General features: G+C 37.8%; 1 protein-coding gene across 1 annotated transcript in view; it reads right to left on the reverse strand.

Moving 5' to 3' along the window:
- The window catches only part of AKAP6 (A-kinase anchoring protein 6), a 295,501-nt gene that overhangs the window by 149,110 nt on the left and 126,636 nt on the right, over positions 1-19,755 (reverse strand). The window contains exon 5 of the mRNA XM_086749479.1: positions 17,845-17,967. Within this exon, the coding sequence (XP_086605605.1) occupies positions 17,845-17,967 (123 nt within the window). The remainder of the gene's footprint in view (positions 1-17,844; positions 17,968-19,755) is intronic.

A 19,755-nucleotide genomic window follows, 5' to 3' on the forward strand; every position in this document is an offset into this window, starting at 1 on the left:
CCCCATTTACCCAATAGCCAAACTAATTTGTGATACTAAAAGCTATTGATATTTTGGATCTGGGCTCAAAATGTTTCCATTAGATCCGCAAAGTGCATCTGTGTTGAAACAGCTGACAAATCTAGAAATTCATTAGGTTTTATGAAAAGTCACAACCCGTAGGCTATATCTGGAGTAACAGTGTTCTATAAAATACACTAAATTTATGCCACCACATATGAGCTCTGTTTTTTTCAGATTTCTTTGAAATGTTGGTGATAGCACTATTTATGAAGCCATAAAAAAATTACAACATTGAATACATTGGCCTTATGCGCACTCATACAAATCTAATAATATTGTGTTTCTAAGTTAACTCTCATATCCGTTTTCAAAGAACAAATCAGACTGCTTTAGATCTCTGCATTTTTAATTTGCAAAGCAAGTATTTTTCATCATTTTTGCACTAATATTTTTAATAGTTTACAAAGGATCTCTGCTTTAACAGTGATTACAATATCTTGTTTCTTTTTTAAATTTCTTTTTTATTTTTACAAATTGTATCAAAATCTAGTGAGAGAGAGAGGGACTGGAAAGATGATCTACTATATATTATGGCACTGCCATTTCAAACACCACTGGTAACTTGGACAAACTGGTGAACTCTTTGCCAGAGTTTCTAACTCATACGTGCGTGTAAGAAAGAGAAACAAAACACAATAGAGAAAGGAGTACTTGCTGTATTTAATCATAAATTATGTGCAGCCCCGAATACACATACACCACCCTCCGCTCCCTCCCACCCGATCTTGTTCTCTTTGAAATATCTATGGAATGCAGGAAAACAATATTCGACCAAGAGTTTTGGTTTCTCTTGGGAACGCGTTAACTGGCAGAGATGAAAGCAGATTTTGCAAGTGCACATTTGTAGTTTCTTTTTTTTTAAAACGTATTTATACTTCTCCAAACACCAGTGACCATGCTAGTACTGAAGTAGCAGATACCACAAAACACTCAAAAGCCCTCATTTCTTAGGGAAGCGATAATTTCCTTTCTTTCCTAACTCCTGTAGTCACGCTGATTGGCGTAGCAGAAAATAATATTGCCAGAACTGTAATAAAATTATGTTCTTCTACTGTATTTGTCATGGTTGAAAGAGGCATGTTGCTCAGACAGACTCTTAACAGTCTTTCAGGCAGCAGCATACCTGACAGTTAGTGACAGAAAGTTTTTGAGAATTCTCCATTCAAATAAAGAGGAATTTTGCTACATTCAGCATTTTGTCTAGCCCAATTTTCCTCGTATGGGCATCTGAATATCTTGTTCTGTACCAGCTGTTGAACAACTGGGTCAGCCAACAGAAGGTAAAAAGGATGCCTAGTTTATGTCTGGCTCTTTCTTAAATCTTGAATTTTATGAACCCAAATCTAGAAGATCTTTTTCCTTCATAAGAGCACATCTAAACAAGCATTGACAATATTTAATTTACTGTTTACTTAAAACAGGCTTGTACTGAATAGTTTGTAATGACGCACTTCACAGGAAATGCACTATGTGTGTGCCTCACACAGCAAAAGAGAACCTAAAGGACCTGAGAGTAGGTTGTGTAATTTCATATAATTGAAGTTGAGTATAGATGCAGCTGGATGTGGCAGTGTCTCGAGATGATGTGGATGTGTTTGATAGGAAAATTGGAAAAGATGAGGTATTCTTTTTCATTAGGAAAAAAAAAAAGAGACTTGCTGTCCTAGAAAAGATTCATTTAACATTACGCGCCAGATACTACAATACAGCTTGATTTTCAGGTGCACCTATTAACCAGTAATAATGTTAAAATGAAGAAGCAAAATATGATGAATAAAGATAGAGCCAAACTTTTGAGTTTTGACTAGCAATATTCTCCTTGTGCAAAATTCTGATTTTATGGATAAATTATGCGTGACACAAATACCATGAACATACATGAAATTTAGCAGAAATAAACTTATCAGCACAGAGGCATCAAACAGAGGGAATCATTCATATAAGTATAAACATGAACAGAAGCAAAGGAAATTGTCAGTTGATGTAGTGGAGTTTTGGCTTTAGAATTATATATGTATATATAATTTCTTACAAGTGGTAATTTCCTAAGAAAAAGGAACAAATGGACAAGGGACACTGGAAAGAATAGCCCTCGATCAGTGCAACAGTGCTTACGGTTCCTCACACCTGCAGGGCTGAAAATGTGACACGTGAAAAGGTAGACAGAGTTGAAGATGTAACAAGTATTGCATGTATATACAATGGAGAGATGCAAATTTGCACAGCTAAAGATAAAATCAGACCAAATATTTCAAACGGAGGAGGACCTTCAAACACAGAGGTCCTCTCCCATTCTGGATATTTCCCGTCCCCTACTGTTTACTTATGGCATTTGGAAAATTGTAACTCTAACAGCGTGTGACCCAGGTACTCTGCTCCCCTCCTCCTCTGATCTTCCCTGATAATGAATGGAGCCTTTGCATCTGAAGAGAGGAAAGGAGAAGAGGAGGTAAGTCAATTAATCAAAGCCATTTTCCCAGATACATTTGCAGCTAAGGAGCAGTCCAAATATCACACATGAGCACATATACATTATGGAAAATGCATGTGCATTGGCCTGACAGCAGCTTTTTAAACAAGATATTAATGTCATCCCTAGCACCACAGTCTATATAATGTCATTTACGAACTGCAACAAGCTAGATTTCCTTATGAAGGTCTCTGCGCTTTTTTCTGTCATCGTGCACCTATATATAAATATCAACTGTTCTTATTCAGCAAGAAAGGAAAAGTGAGGCAGGAATCATGGTGTTTTATTAAAGCTACAGAATTGTAAATAAACAGGAATAAAGACTCTAAAAGTCCAAGTACAAAGCCCCAGGAGTGCTGTCTTCTGTTGACTGCACGGGGCAAAGGAGGCCAGCCTTCACAAAACGAAGCTGTCCCGACTTTTAGTAAACCGATTGATGCATTGGACAACAGTACTGCAGAACCTCCGTGGGGAAAAAAGCAGCACCTCCGGATCTCTACTGGGCTCTGACCACACTAAAAATAAGAGAGCGCTTTTCCAGCATACAATAATCTCTCCCTCTCAGCTAATTCGTCTGTACAACTGGGGATGAGAAAAATTATTTTAAAAAAGATTTATTTGAAGTTTCCCTGAGGATTTATTTTATGGCTGTAGACACTTAAATTTACAAAACTTCTACTGAGTAAATATCCTATAGTATGTACATATCGAGCTCTGACACGCAATCTTTCACTGGTTTGCAACCCTCTGTTCTTAGCAAATCCTTGTAATTTGTTGAAACACAACCTGGGTTGCGACCTGTTAGTATCTGCACTACCGACAGTCAACTATTCGATACTTTTGTTTCCAGAGGCACACAGACGTTGTATAAGCATGTTTTTTTTTTTTTAAGTCCTGATGTGTCCAACTAACTATTTCCAGTGTACTTTGTGTCTATGAAACACAAAGAAGCAACTAGGTATCATGCGAACCTACAATGTATACTTAAATATAGATTAGCTTAAAGGACACAGCAGTTTACACCTATCGCCACATTAAGATACTATATTAAAAGAAATATTTTAATTCTCTCAGTCAATCATACTATTAGTATGTGTGGTGTACTGAGGTACCCCTGAGACCTAATTTTCTTGAGGTTAATTTTTGATGTGTTTAAATACCTTTCAGAAAAATATCACTGCTTCTAGGGCATTTATATTTTAGAGCAATTATACAGACAATTAAAATTATCTAAGTGACCTATGATTTTAGAATTTAAAATAGAAAGCTTAACTTAAAATTTCCTAAGAGTCATTTACATTTTTTGAGAAAATTACACTATTACTAAAATAGGGACTTCTGCTTTTAGGTACAGTTGAATATATATTTTGGCTAAGAATGTAGCACTTTTAATTATAACAATCATTTTCACAGCTATAATTCAATTGTGAAATTTAGAGAGATGGGAACAGTTTCTGGTAGAAGACAAATTTAATTCTGTGACTGAGACAATCCTGGAAGGATAACCAAACTCCCATGAATATTATCAGCAATCTTATGTTTTGGATAGGGAGACAGTTTCAACACACAGTAAAGTTCTAAGAAAATGAAGCAACAAATGTGTCACTTATTTACTAAATATATGCTGCATATCAATAATCTCCAAGAAGAAAAATGTTGAAAATTTAATTTTACTTTTTTTTTTTAAATTACCACATTTCACTTGTCTTAAAGGTAATATGAGTTAAAACAGCTCCTGAAAATTTATTCTTAGATTCTTAATAGTTACTTTTGCAACTGTATTGGTCCTGGCACAGCTACCTCCCAATAGCTTGCTGCGATAAAATACCAATATATTAAGTATTGCATTCAACTTTTGGTTACGGAAAGCTAGCTGCCTATTTTTTTTTTTCTTTTGTCCTTTTTTTTTCTTGAGGAGTCCTGACCACAAAGAAAGTCTGTGTTTGGTCACTGCCTAGTATTTAAGTACTTGAGTTAATAACCTAATATGCCATGTAATAATATAGTGGTATTTTCATACTCCTGAACACTACCTACCAATGACATTCAGTAAATTACAAAAAAAAAAAAAAAACCAAACTACAGTTTAAGCTGCACTTGTATGGGCATGGAAATGGTCATATATTTAGCATTCTAATGACATAATACTAAACATCACTAATTGGTCCATGGTTATATAAAATGAATATTCATATGCAATTTGTACACAGGAAAAGATCCTATCTTCTATGAAATACTGTATCTCACACATTGCATCTACAAACATACCATCAAACTATTTGACTTTTTACCAATTGGGAAATATCTTATTTAGGAAAGTCACATTTTTTGATCAGGGATATAAAGTCTACTTAGTATTAGAAGTCACCAGGACATATTTTCCTGGGAATTAAATGTTACATGTGATATGGCTCCAGTCAATGTCTCCTTTGTCCATGTTTTAAAAAAAAAAAACCCTAGGTGACTATAAAGAATTTTTTATTTTCTTCTTTTCTTTTAAGCTGTATTTCTTCATTCTGAGTGACACTCCACCTCTTAAATACAGAACACAAGCACTATGGAAATGCTTTATACAGCTCCATAGTCAAGGCTGATTTTTACCACAACAGCAGGGATTCTACCTTCGTTTTTTAATGAGAGCATGGTGAATCCTCCTCTGAAGCTGCAGTACCCTCTAAGGCTCTTTTTCTTCTCTCCCCAAGACTTAGAACATACCCTCCCTATAGCAATGGTGGCCAAGGAGGCAGCTATCACTAATTGCTAAGGAAATCTCTAATGCATAATACAGTATGACCATTATTTAGATGAACCACACATTATTTCCTTCTGTAACCAATGAGAGCTGGTAATTTTTTTTTAAGATTGGATAGCTGGTGGAAAGAAGATGTGGTCATCTACCCCCTGCAACAATTAGAAAGTTTTAAAAGACAATAATTTCTTGGTTGTCTCTGGGGGTAATTCCTTCTACTGGCATCTGTAAGCAGATAAAAATGGGCAAAATAACAATGTTACTGTCTATGTTGATTCACAATATCAGACTATAAAATGCCTTTAAAATTGACATAGAACTGATCTGAGAACCTCACTTCTGAACTCCCATAATCATCATCTCATGCTGGCATTGTGCCACCGTAGATGTCCATCACATGTAAGATGGTTTGACTGCTCAGACCATTTCTTTGTGTAAGTTTATCATTCATTTAAACATAATATTAACTGAACATTATGAGTTCAAAATGTTTAGTAATGAGATAATTACAGCAACCCCGGGAATTATTTTACCTTCTGATCACTGATAGGCATTCTCTGCCTTTCACGTGATCTGAATGTGCTTGTTATCTGGGAGGACCAAGCACATTTGTCAAGAGACAAACTGGTGGGAGTTTGGTGAAGAGCAAACAAAACACGTTTAAAGGTGGAAATGGTAGAAGACTGTAAGAAATAAACAAGACTGACTAGATGATGATTAAGAGAAAGAGACATTATTATCTACTTATATTCCATGAATCTGAACACCAAGCAGAAAGAAGACTTATTAGCATAGTGCAGTATCAGAGGGTATAGTAGATGAGACTAATGGAATTAAATTAAGAAAGAGAAAATTTAAGATAAATACCAGTCAAATTTCCCCTGAAAGTCAGATCTAATGATTGTGTAATAATCTCCTACGGGAAACAGTGAAAGCCCTGATCCCTTGAGACCTTTAAATCTAGACTGGATAAAAATGTAGCAGTAAGGACTGGAATGTATTGGGCTGACAGAGCAGCAGCCTGGGTCTTTCATATGCCACAGAATTCGTAAGATGCTAGCAAAACTAAACACAAAGGGGCAGGCTCTATCTCAGTAGTCCTACAGTAATTAATACTTTTATAAAACCACTTCACCCCTTTCTTCTCTGTCACAGCTTCTGCCATTCCAGTATTAGGCAATCAATGTTCTTTGCCTTTGTTTCCTCTGACACACGAATAGCACAATCTTCCTCACATTAAATATTTTAGGTCTCTCAATTTCTGTTTTTCATTCCTTGTTATGTTTATCATCTCTTAAGTAATTTAGCCAAGTTTTAAATGTATAATTTTACATGTGGAGATAAAGGATACTCTCCAGGAAGCCTATTTTGCAGATTTAGTTTGGAAGGCAGAGAGGCTATTTTTACAGATATTTTATATTTCAAACTCACATAAATTCTTCTGCTGCCAACTCTAATTTTCTGTATTTCACTACATTATTTCCTTTTTCATTTTGTCTGTCTAAACATTTTACATTGTTAAAAAAAAAAAAAGTTAACATGAGGCTTCCTAAATTGAATCTCAGTTTGCTTCTTATCAAGAGACGAGAGATGGAAGAACACAGGCAGCACACAGGCAAAATGGCTATACAATGAAACTATTGCTAAGTTGCCATAAGCATGGTGAACTGCACATCCAGTCCACCATATGTAACTGTTCTTGATAATTTCTTGTCTTCTTGGGATATTCAGGAAATAATCTTTAGAAGTCACAATCTTCTAACTCCTTTTTCTATCAAGATGACATTTGTCTGGCTGATCTTACACATTTTGAGGAACACTTCTTCCACCTGGAGACCCATCATGCCTGAAAGCCATTTCATCAAAATATATTTAAGTTGTATTGTCCTACTACATGCAGAAAAAAAAAGCCTACCAAGAGAAAAGAGCTTTCCAAGCCAAAAATAAATTCATGGAGTATAGCAGCCTTGGCAAATATGGAGTTATCAAGGGTGAAAAAAAATATAGATAGATATAATTTAAATATAAATTTACTAACTTACAGACCAGAAAGCACTCACTGGCACTAAATACCATGTAGTTTTAGAACAATCCTTGAAGGATTTTAGGTCTATTAAAATTTCAGGTGAATATGAGGGAGATGTAATTTGCTTTTTATATATGTACAGATGTAAGGTTTTACGTCATTTAAAGGTGAACTAAAATGCCTTCTTAGCAAAATACATCTAATAAACTGAGATACCAAATTATTAACCCAATTCACCTGCAGAACGAGGAAATGAAAAAAAAACAAACATAGAACATGCAAAGATATACATTTACCAATTCAGACCTCCATTGACACCCTTAATTTTCTATATTCTGCCGAAAGCTTCGGCAGTGCAAACACCAGAACACAGACAGCAGTTGCATTACTTCTAGTACTTAAAGTGTGCATGATATTATGCCTCTGAGAGACATAGCACAGAACCCCTGGGAGTGGACCATAGCTCTTGGTAGGTAAGCAAAAGCAAATATAGTTTAAAAGTTGCTGAAAGTGTGCTTGTTTGTCCTTTGAGATCCCAGCATTATACTCTTTTAATGATTTCCAATCTCAGAATTTTTTAAAAATAAATTTAATTTCACTTTCAAAAACAAATTACAAACTACATCTATACTGATCACATGAGGATGCTCAACTTTCAGGCAGTAGCATACATTTCAATAGACGTAACAATTACAATTAACAGAGTTCCTACGTAAGCATTATGCAATTTATTAATAAAATAAAACACTACTTTCCAATCAATTTTAAAGGTGTTTCAAAAGTTATTGCAATGATAAATTAGTGTAAAGAGCATGACCGAATTGTCATTCAAAGAGTGATTATTCTGCAATTGCTATAAAGGTTCTAAGTCAGAACTTAAGTGAAATACTTTTTCACTGAGACTTCCTTATCAAGATAGTTCAAAACATTTTATAATGGCAGTTCTACTTCATATATCATTATAGGCACTGAATCTCCCACATGCAAACAATTTCTTCTGCAGGCTAGGCACACAATGGGCCGAGCGGAATCCTTAACTTTGACTGCTCGAACCCACAGCATCTGTGTTTTGGGATAGCTCAGCACCTAACAGTTTTACAATTTTGGGTGGCGAGACTTGAGAGGGCATGAACATATATAGCACTACCAAATCAAGTTACTCTGCCTTGTTCAGCTTCACCCACAAGTGCAAATGAATTTAAACATTTCCCAAAGTCTGAACAATCTGGGTTTTAATGTCCTCTGTGACAGTGTTTGGCCTTATTTTCTGTATTACATCAGGTATGTAATACATACTCAGAGGAACATACCACCCTCTATATTCTTGTATATAAAAGAACACTGTGTCTTAAAGGGTCTCATCACTCTGTCCTCCAAAGCAATAAACATCAGCTTAAAAGCATCCTGGATATTGGTGAAAATAAACTTTTAATGTTTCAAAACCCCAAATATAATGATTTTTAAAAAAAAAAAATAAAAAAATTATTGCTTATGCTACAGGTTTGCACAAAATAAACCTCCTGAGTGGAACTGTGTGGTAATAGTTGGTAGCAACAGTATGGGAGGACAGTAAACGGACAGTCTCCTCCTTCATTAAAAACACGCATAGTAATAACAGATCTCCATCACAACAGATCTCCTACTTCTGTGATGCTGGGAGCATAAACATGGCCCACTCCTTCTCCTTACAAAGGAAATATATGAGTCAGCTCTTCTTCATTGTATGACCTTACAGGAAATAATTTTCGATTAAGTGCACTATTTCTGTATTGGTCACGACAACAGTACTGTGATTAGTAGGATATATACCTGGATTTCCTCTTAGATACCTGATTTTTCTCTTATTTAGTCACAAAAAAAAAGTAGCTGAAATTAAAAAAAAAAACAGTCCAAACAGTTTAGAAACCTCTATTTTTCCCACTGCCAGCAACCGTACACTCTCTGAGTCCAGACTATAACATAGGCACAGCCAAATGTATTAAATGGCAGCAACATTTCCCTTTGTGTGCCCTCAGGCACTTTAACTCAAGAAACAGAAAAACTTACATTGAAGTTATTGGGTTTACAGACTTTAAAAGCTGAATAGTCAAAACTAACAATATGCATGCATTTCTTTTGTTTACGGTTGTCTTACTTCCTATTAAGTCCTTTTATTTGCTTATGTTTGTTACTTGAAATCTGCTGGGTTTAGTCTGTATCTCTGACTAGTATGTTCTGCAGACTGCTCCCTATGTAAAAGGACATACATTCAGGAACCCAGGCATATCCAAAATATCTTTCAAGATAATAGCATAAAATTCAGAAATGCATACTACCAATATGCTAAACAGATTAAAATCAAAGTCCTTAGAGAAGCAAGAGATTAGTCCACTCACTGTGCTCAGACTCTTTAGCACCATCGTCTTGCAGAAACTATTCTGTATTTTGAGGAAAAAATCTGAATTGGCTGCCATGGACACTGAAAACGCCCATATAGCAAAAGCACAGTACATACCTTAGCCATTTTAGAGGCTTTAATACATTTAATAAAATTACTGTTACCACCACTAGCACAAAGACAGCCAGTATATTAGCCCAAAGAATGTGTATTTAACCTTATTTTCAACGAGAACGGGTATTTAATACTTCTCTAAACTGACATTTTTCAGAAAATGAGATTTTCCAGGGAGATGAGAATGATTTTGTTTTCAGACATAGCAGACTTGTTACAAACAGATGATCAGTTATCATGAGATATCACAGAAACATCATTACTTCACCAATACAATTTCTTAAATGTGAAAATACAATCTATTTTCTGTACGAAAGCATTTGCTGTTTACAGCTAAGAAAGTGCTGAGCCATGATGTGGCCAAAAACGTTTATACCGGACACAGGAAAATTCTTATTTGATTTCTCTTTAGATAATAAAACTCTTAAAACTCCCATATCTTAAGAAGAATTCAGTTCTGGAATTGAGGTAACATCTAAACTTCTGATAAGAAGAGAAGTAAATGCTAGTGTGAATCAACTTGTATAATTTGTTTTGAAACACTACTGATACTTTCTCTCTGATATTTTTAAGACTGCACCATGTAAGGCAAATATGGTGACTAAGAAGGTTAATAATGGAAGAATTCTGGGCTAAAAAGCACTTTAATGTAGCACAACGCTTGCAACTAAATTGGAATAAAAATCACAGACAGAAATCACACAATTTATTGGAAAAGAAAATCAAGAAATTCTGATTCATGGAAATGAACATTTAGCATATCCAAACAACACTTTGTACAGCAGTGACTCCATGCAATTCTAGTCACTTGTACTTTCTACAGAACAATATTTGCTATTATAATTTCAAATAAACAGAATGTATTTTTTTTGCCTAAAAAATTACTCAAACGTATAACTCTGGTGTGAACCAATTATTATTTTCAAGGCTGTCATCCTCCTCCATTCTTTCCATGACTAACAAACTTTTTATGCTATCTGGAGAAACAGCAAACCACTGGCTGCCATTTTTTCTTGGTAGTATCTTACACTCACAGTTGCAATGAGAGTGTTCTGGTTTTGTTTAGTGAGGGAGGCCTAAGGTAGAAGCTGCTGTAGGAAACTGCTAGAAGTCGCTCCCCTTTGTTCAGTGGACTTGGCCGGGCCTAGGGCGGACCCACTGCTGGACAAGGCCGAGCCCATTGGTAACAGAATGTTCCATGATAACACCTCTGCGATAACGTATTTAAGGGGAAAACAGGAAAAAAAAAGAAGAGATGTGAAGAAGCTGAGTGGGGGCAGAGAGGGGGAGGCGTGAGCCTTGTGGGCCTTGCAGGCCTCATCGTCTGGCCTCCCGCCAGGCACACGACTGGGCCCGACTCGGCCCGGCCCGGCTGCAAGAAGTGGAGAGGAGATGAGATGCGAATGAGATGTAAAAAGATCCTGAGAGGCATCTGCCAGCCTGTTGTGAGGAACGGCTGCAGACGCCAAGGTCAGTTCAGAAGGAGGGGGAGGAGTAATGCGGCTCCTGGCCAAGATTCCCCTGCAGCCTGTAGTGACGACCATGGTGGAGCAGGTTGTCCTCCTGCAGCCCATGGAGGTCCACGGAGGAGCAGAGATCCACCTGCAGCCCGTGGAGGACCCAACACCGGGGCAGGCGGGTGCCTGAAGGAGGCTGTGGCCCGTGGAGGGCCCGCTGGGGCAGCTGTTCTGGAGAGACTGCACCCTGTGGAAGAGATGACCCACGCCGGAGCAGTTTCATGAAGGACTGTGGCCCGTGGGAGGGACCCCATGAAGGAGAAGGGGAGGAATGTAAGGAGTTCTTCCCCCGACGATGAAGCAGCGGCGTAAAACAACATGTGATGAACTGACCACAACCCCCATCCCCTCTTCCCCCCCTTGTGCCGCTCGGGAGGGGAAGGTAGTCGAGATAATGTTAAGCCCGGGAAGAGAGAGGGGTGGGGGGGAGGTTATCTCATTCTCTGTCTCATTATCCTGCTAGTTTTAGTAATAAATGAATAGTTTTCCCCAGGTCGAGTCTGTTTTGCCCGTATCAGTAATTTTAAGGATTTCTCCCCGTCCTTATCTCAAACCTCAAGCCGTTTTTTCTTATATTATCTCCCCCTATTCTCTTGGAGGGTGGGGGAAGTGAGAGAGAGACTGCGTAGTCTGGTCCCAATCAGGGCTGAACTACAACAGAGAGTAAAGAGTGAAACATTGAGAGCAGCCCTGCAGAGAAGGACTTGGGGGTACTGGTGGATGAAAAGCTGGACATGAGGTGGCAATGTCTGCTCACAGCCCAGAAAGCCAACCATATTCTGGGCTGCATAAAAAAGAAGTGTGGCCAGCAGGTCAAGGGAGGTGATTCTTCCCCTCAACTCTGCTCTTGTGAGATCCCACCTGGAGCACTGCGTCCATCTCTGGAGCCCTCAGCATGGGAAGGACATGGACCTGGTGGAGTGAGTCCAGAGGAGGGCCACAAAAATGATCAGAAGGATGGAACATCTCTCCTATCAAGAAAGGCTGAGAGAGTTGGGGCTGTTGAGCCTGGAGAAGAGAAGGCTCCAGGAAGACCTTATTAAGGCCTTTCAGTACTTAAAGGGGGCTTATAAGAAAGATGGGGAGAAACTTAGCAGGGTCTGTTCTGATAGGACAAGGGGGAATGGTTTTAAACTAAAAGAGGGTAGATTTAGACCAGATATAAGGAAGAAAACTTTTACAAGGAGGATGGTGAAATACTGGAACAGGTTGCCCAGAGAGGTGGTGGATGCCCCATCCCTGGAAACGTTTGAGGCTGGGCTGGATGAGGCTCTGAGCAACCTGATCTGGTTGGAGATGTCCCTGCTCCTTGTGGGGGGGTTGGACTAGATGACCTTTAAAGGTCCCTTCCAACCCAACCTATTCAATAATTCTATGATTCTATGATTTGCTCTCCTCCAAATTGCAAACTTAAATGTAGGCAGATTACAGACGCATTCTTACTCAAAAGGGCAAGAGGCAACAGCCACTTTGAAAGAAAGTACATCGTCATGGGAACCTCTGGCCATTCTTTAGCTGGTTTTGAAGAAAAAAATGCAAAATCTGTCATTACTTTCTCTCTATATATACACATATCTTCTATGTTACCTATATGTAGGAATTCTGAAGAGTAAGATTGTTAGGACAAAAATGCCTGACTACTAGTTCCAAATTTCTAAGACGACCTTTCTTTAATTAATTTTATCTCCACTGAAAAATATTGTTTGTCATAATCTACTAATAATGCAAGAAGTATTTACAAAGTTCCATCAAATAAGTTTAAAATAAAATATTTTTCAGTTGTAGGTTTTCATTCAAAAGTCTTGTATTATCTAGCTCTCAATATGACACTAGACACAGAAATGGCTTCGGCCAAAAGACCTAAAAGCACACCGCAGTAAGGTGCACAACCAGGAGTTGTGCAGCAACAAGAAAATAGAGTGCTGTGCTAACAACAAAGGGAAAGGTTAAGACTACAGAACTAGAAGTGCCAGGCCTCAGCAAATATATATAGTGCCTTTTGTCTAAACCTTTTCCTCAGTGGTTCTTCACATTTCCTCATTTGCTAGCTTACTTCTTTATTGTACTAGAACAATGTATGTTTTCAGGTCCGAGATGAAGAGCAGTAAAATATCTATCTTAGCAAACTAAAACAGCCAAGAGCAAGATGGTGAATTCTTATTTGTTGAGCTGGTAAGAAAATCTGTTTGGTTTCACAAGCACAGCAGTACCATCTAGACAGATGGTTTTAGCCCATAAGCTGCCCTCAGGATACTGTTTTTGATGACAATCGATTTGGATACCACGAAGTCTATGCTTAGAGTCTGCTAGTAGCCTATTTTGATCAGGGTGCCAATGGGTAAGAATCAGCATAGAAGAAAAGAGGAGCTACAAAAGATAAAGTGAATCAGAAACTATTTTCAGAAGTTCCTTTTCGGTAAGGTAAATTAAGCTATCTTTTCATTAGGAAGTGATTTGAGCCTAATCGTTCACAAAATTCAAAACCTGCCTCACTTTTTTTCTCTAGTAGGGCTGATTGAGGCCTTTGTGGCAAAGTAGATTTCTGCTGAAAAACACCTCTGTTTTAAGAAAACATATTAGTATTTTCAACATTTGCTGTCTTGGGTGGCTGCCTGCAGGGGTGCCAGAAGTTCCAGTGATGGCAGCTCCATGTCAGCCCTCCCATATGAATGGGAAGCACACAGCTCCCAGATCAGTTTCACTGATGTTACTCAGTTGTGAAGACCCGCAAAACTGAAATAATTTCAGTCACTATTCCAAGAGTCTCTGAGAGCATTTTCATTAATAGCTTTGTGCTTTGGCATTATCTAAAACAAAGCATACAGCAACTTCTGTTCTGCAGAAAATCAGGGATCTGGGTTTTAAAATTTGCAAGAAAACTGAAGTCCTCCAAGCTGAAGATTGTCTATTTTGGCACACATCACAGAAAAATCTTCAGAGTTTAAGTTGTAACTGTGATTTAAGAATGAAATTCCAATTTTTCCTACACTTATTAATTATAATTGTGGTGTATTTAGGTACCAGGGCTGTGCCTGTGTGCACACATAGTGCACTTAGTCATGAATTCCCTGGGTGGCCCAGGAACCCCCCACGTAGTTTCTGCACAGAGAAGATAATAGGCTAATTTGGAACAACAGACCAACTTGAGGAGAGGCTGCCTTCCACCCTCACAACAAAGCACTTCACTAATTATTTCAGGAGTTGTTCAGGTTGGACCTTCAGACGGTGACAGAGATGCTTGCAAGCAGCTCTTGCTGGGCCAAGAGCGATAGACAGACACTACTTGTATGCTTCAAAGTGCTGATTAACATTCTGGGTGGACAATCTTGCCAGACCAGGTACAAGAATTAACTAGAACAATAGTTTGGGGAGTTCTACCAATTTAAGCTGAAGATGTCATGCAAGAACACTTGTAAGGGAGACTTGCATTGCCATCCTGCTTAAAAGATTTGACTCCTCATGTGAGCATTGCCTTAAGCAAAGATTCTAATAAGTTGATGTTGTAGGTTTCATGTAGTGGGTTTTTTTTTCCTAAGAAAGACACTCTCTTTAAGTATCTGTGCCTCACCATTTCTTGAAATGTCAAAGATGTAGAAAAGCGAGGCTGAGTGAGGGGAGGCTTTCAAATTCAATCCTTTATCAATAATTTACATTGGGATCCTAAAAGGACAGCCAAGAATTTTACATATTGAAAAACTTGGAGGATGTTCACAACCTTGTCCTTGTCTCCTCTGCAAGCCTTTTCCCAGCCAATAATGAGAAAGGGAACAAGTACATTTCTTGTTTTCCTGCTCCCATATTTTCTTTTCCTAGATTTTGACAGCAGAGATTTAATTCATGAATGCAAAATATTCTCTCTTTATGGCACTAATTTTGTTATTGCAACAAACACATTTCCAAGAAAACAATATCACAGGTGGTGAAATTGATAATTTGTGCCAAAGGCTAAGGCCTTGTCTCTACTAATAAAAATAAAAATACTAATCTACACCGAGTTTTCACTCTTTCTACGACCAGAAAATCTGCATCAGTGAGAAATCATAGTTATGAGGTTGCTAGCACAGATGCAGTATATAGAAAAGAACCAACATATTTTCTTTGTTTTCCAGGTTAGTTTGCTACCGGTGTCTGTACTATGAACCCACAAGTCTGAAACCTAAACTTATAAAGTACCAAGCCCCCTTTACTTCAACAAGTCTTAGGTGAGTCTGACAGCATGTATAACCTGACTGACTAAAGAAGAAAATGGGCAGCATAAGTACCCTCTCAAAGGCCTTGATCACCACTGTCTTACAATGCTTTCCAGGGTAAATTTTAACATTGAGCTTAACGTGAATTGAAGTTCATATACTTCTGTTTAAACACAGATTAGGATTTCTGACAGACAAATGCCACTGAAAAGCTGACAATCTAATTAATACAAACAATTATCTTCCCCACGCTGTGGGAGGTGGAAAATACTCTATATTTTAATAGTTCAGTTCTGCTGCATAGAAACAAATATGACAGCATATGTTTTCTGAAAATCAAAAAGAAAAGTCATGGTTACTTTTCTTTTTCAGGTTGTGCAATGATTTTTTCACCGGCTATCTACACCATAAAAATAATTATAATATCATCAAATTGAAACAGAACTGGTTTTTAGACCTTTTACTTCTTCACAGAAGTTAAAAAAAAAAACAACAACAACAACATCTTGTTTCATAACATAGTCATCTGGAAACATACAAAGATTTTCTTACCCCAAAGAAATGCAGATAAACAGAGTACAGCTGAGAGCCTAAGTACTTACAGGGGAAAGTTAAGTTGTACAGGTGCCCACATACTCATTTATTCTGGCTACCTCTCAAGGAAGGAGTTGCCTCTGGGCTACTACTCCACATTCCAGTCTGATAGATGGTTTTGGCCTCACCTCCCACAGAACCACAAGGCAAAGTTGGAAGCCATTTCCCTGCAAAAGAGCTACTATGGAAGAAGGCGAAAGACTGCCCTGTTCCTGGAATATGTTTCTTTTTATCCAGTCAAGAGTGTTGCAAGCATTGCAATTCTACTCATAAAAACTCATCTCTCCAAAAGTTTCATGTTGCAGAGTAAGAGGAAAACAAACTGAAATGACCAATGCCTTTTCTGAGGTCTGATCTCATGACGTGCTCTGTGTCTTCAGAGCACCTGTAAACATAATGGGAATTATGGGCAGTGCACAGTGCAAGACAAAAATACAAACTCTGCCACAAAATCCAAAATCTGCAATGTAAGGCAAAAATGCAGTGTCTTGATACTGCATTTGATAGACTACCAGAACAGGCACTTGATCTAGTGGATGCCTGTAGGCGCTACTACAACAGAAATGTGTAAGAATAAAAAATACAAGAGAGTTCTCTGTATAGCTGAAATTCTGAAGACAGTTTTCAGTTTGGTTCTAATTGTCTATGTGGCTAATGTATACCTAATTAATTTAATAACTGTCACTCAGTATTACGGCAGGGATTAGGATGACATTTTGTCCTGTAATACATCATGTGACTTCCTGGGACTGTCAAATAATTTTTCACCATCAGATTATCAGAGACTGGAAATGAGACTGAGCTTTGGGGGTTGATACACTGATGTGGTTTCAGCTAATGCACTGTTCTATCTAGTTGTGATGTCTAGCTCATTGGCTCAGAATAGTGCTACCACCAGGGCTTTCTTCCAGTTCCTACCGGCAAGAGGATTTTGGCAGAGGGAGATGGAATTTCTTAGCTTAACTTTGCTTTTTTTTTTCTTTTTTCCAGATAGAGTAGTTTACCTATTAAGATACCTACACATTCAATAGCATATATTGGTCTCTATTCTCTACCAGCACAAAATTTTGCTTTCGAGAACTTAATTCCTAGTTTAATTTAATTTGTTTCACCTTCTCACAACCAGAAACAGCTCTTGGAAGAATTCAGTGAAAGTCTCATGAGGTTTATCAAATATTTCTCAATCTATAATTCTAGCCTGTAATACATTCAGAAGATTATTCATCCAAGTGTTTTCTACTTCCACCCAGTATTGTATCTTTCTGCACAAGAATAAGGTTAATGACAGTCATATTAAATACACAACAGAAATGTACATGTAGTAAAACGACTGAAATAATGATTTCAAATATTTTACTTAAATGACTCTATGCTATGTTAAAACTGTGGGACAGAGAATATGAGTTCCTTACTAGTAAGAGTTTTGTTAATGTTATAGTGTAGTAAAAATCCTAGAATGGTCAGCAGAAAAAACATTATCATTTTTCCCTTCGCTATTGCCATGTTCTTTCAGTTTTGGATATAATTTCTGAATTGCAATGTAATTCTGGCTTTTTAAAAGCTATTAGTACCTATTTCAAATACAGAAAATAATTTGTTGGTATTTTCATTAAAATAAACTGCAATGCTTCAAATCTTACATTAAAATATAGATGCACACTAGTAATTAAAAATAATAATCAAATAAAAAGCACAGCAGAACACTTCAATTACTGATAGTAATCATAGTATAATCTTGTCCTACCAAGTGTGTCTCCAGGTACAGTTTAAGGCTGTCTGTCTCCACTTTAGGAGGAGTCCAATTCTCTGTTGTTTCCATGGCTTCATTTAACCAGTGAATGAATTCATCCAGCTTGCTTACAAACCCCTTACCAAATAAGAAAAAAGAAAGAACAAGAAAAGCATATTTGTTAGTGAAAAAGCAATCAAAAAAATGTATGCTTTTTTTTTTCTTTTGTTAAGCCAGGAGAGTATTGTACAGTAAAATTTTGCCTTTTACAAGCACACAAAGAAAAAAAAAAACAATTAGTAAGTAGCCTTCTAGTAAATGAGGAGCAGAATGGTGTTTCTGGGAATAATCTAAAGTGATATTTTGGGACAGAACAATGTGAGATCCCTATGACTGTGATGAAATGGAGAAAACAGTAAAGTTTTAGAAGACATGAGGAGGATATATAAAAAGCTGCATCAAGATTATAATGAAAATTGAGGTGAAGACCTTGCACTGGCCAGACTGGATGTAGCATGAACACTGTTGGTTGAAAAAAGTGCTGAACAAAGCTGCAATAACAAGGTATACATCAGTAGACTGAGAGAAGAAACTACTTGTCAGAACTTGAGTCTTGTGACTCCTGTTTTGGTTCATAGGATGAGACTCAGAGAGAGAGAAGAAATTAAACAGTAGGTGAGGCAGAATATACAGCATTTAATAGAAATATTGCTGATTGCATATCAGCCACACAGATAGTGCTCCTGAGAAGACAGGAGCTCTTGCTTCTCAGAAGCACCATTTATTTCAAAATTAATACCAATTATATTGTTTGATTAAAAATAGTGCCCCTGAATTTACACAACAGGATGGTACTATAAGCACATACTGAGTACAGAGAATTTTACTGAACTCTTACCCACCACAAAGCAAAAGAGTAAATGGAATAAACTGACCGTGATGTTTATAAGCACCCTGAAAATTAACTCTGAAGAGGAATGTCCATCTATTACAAGTATTGTAAGACTAGATTAAAGTAGGTCTAATAGTGGTTATATTATTAGTTACTAACTATAAATTTTGCAGCATGGTGAGAATTTTAATTTCCAGTTGGATAACAACTCGGTATACACACTCAGTATCTCACTCTCCCCACTTTATTTATGGAATGATTTCTGGTAATTATCAGACCATTCAGATCGCTAAAAGCAAGCTAAGTATAAAACTTTTAAAGATTCCTGAGTGACTCAGGAGCTCAAATCCACTTCTCCGAAGTGGCACGTGAAACCGGAATTCTAAACGAGGCAGAAACAGGAATTTGAGCAGTTGGTGCACAGCTGTGTTACACAAAGAAGTGCAATGGTAATAACCCAGACCAAACAGAGCCCCACTTCCTTGAAAATTAATGGTAGCAGAGTCATTTTGGCCCAACGTTGTGCCAAGAAGCAGGGTCCAATAATCAACTCCTGGCTTCCAGCTGAAGTGGCAGTGCTTCAGAACCAAAGCTAGCCTCTGGCAGGACACTCCAGTGCATACAGCAAGCACGACAGCACTCACTGAGACACTCTGAAGAGTCCTCAAGATGAGCTATTGCTATGTCATGGAATCTACTGTATCTCAAAGCATCGTAAGGAAGAAACCCGTTTTTCTGCAGGTTTTGTTGTAGGCTGTTTATCAGGACATTCCAGAAAGGGAGATAGAATATGGGAAAAAAAACAACCCAGTGGTGACATGTCTCCACTCTGGGGCAAGTAATGAAGGTAACTGGATCTCCTCTCTCCCACAGCAGGCCATGCCACAAGGGCTATGTTCCCCATCTCAAGCCATGGGACAGAGGGGGAGGAAGATGCTCCCTTGGCCCTGTTGCTTGCTTTCTTCCAGCTCACAGTGGAGCATAAGAGATGTCAGACTGTTGGAGCAGTGGGAGACGTGAGCTGAGGGGGAAAG

The sequence above is a fragment of the Chlamydotis macqueenii genome, chromosome 5, assembly GCF_036417535.1.
Source record: "Chlamydotis macqueenii isolate bChlMac1 chromosome 5, bChlMac1.mat, whole genome shotgun sequence".
NCBI classification, from domain to species: Eukaryota; Metazoa; Chordata; class Aves; order Otidiformes; family Otididae; genus Chlamydotis; species Chlamydotis macqueenii.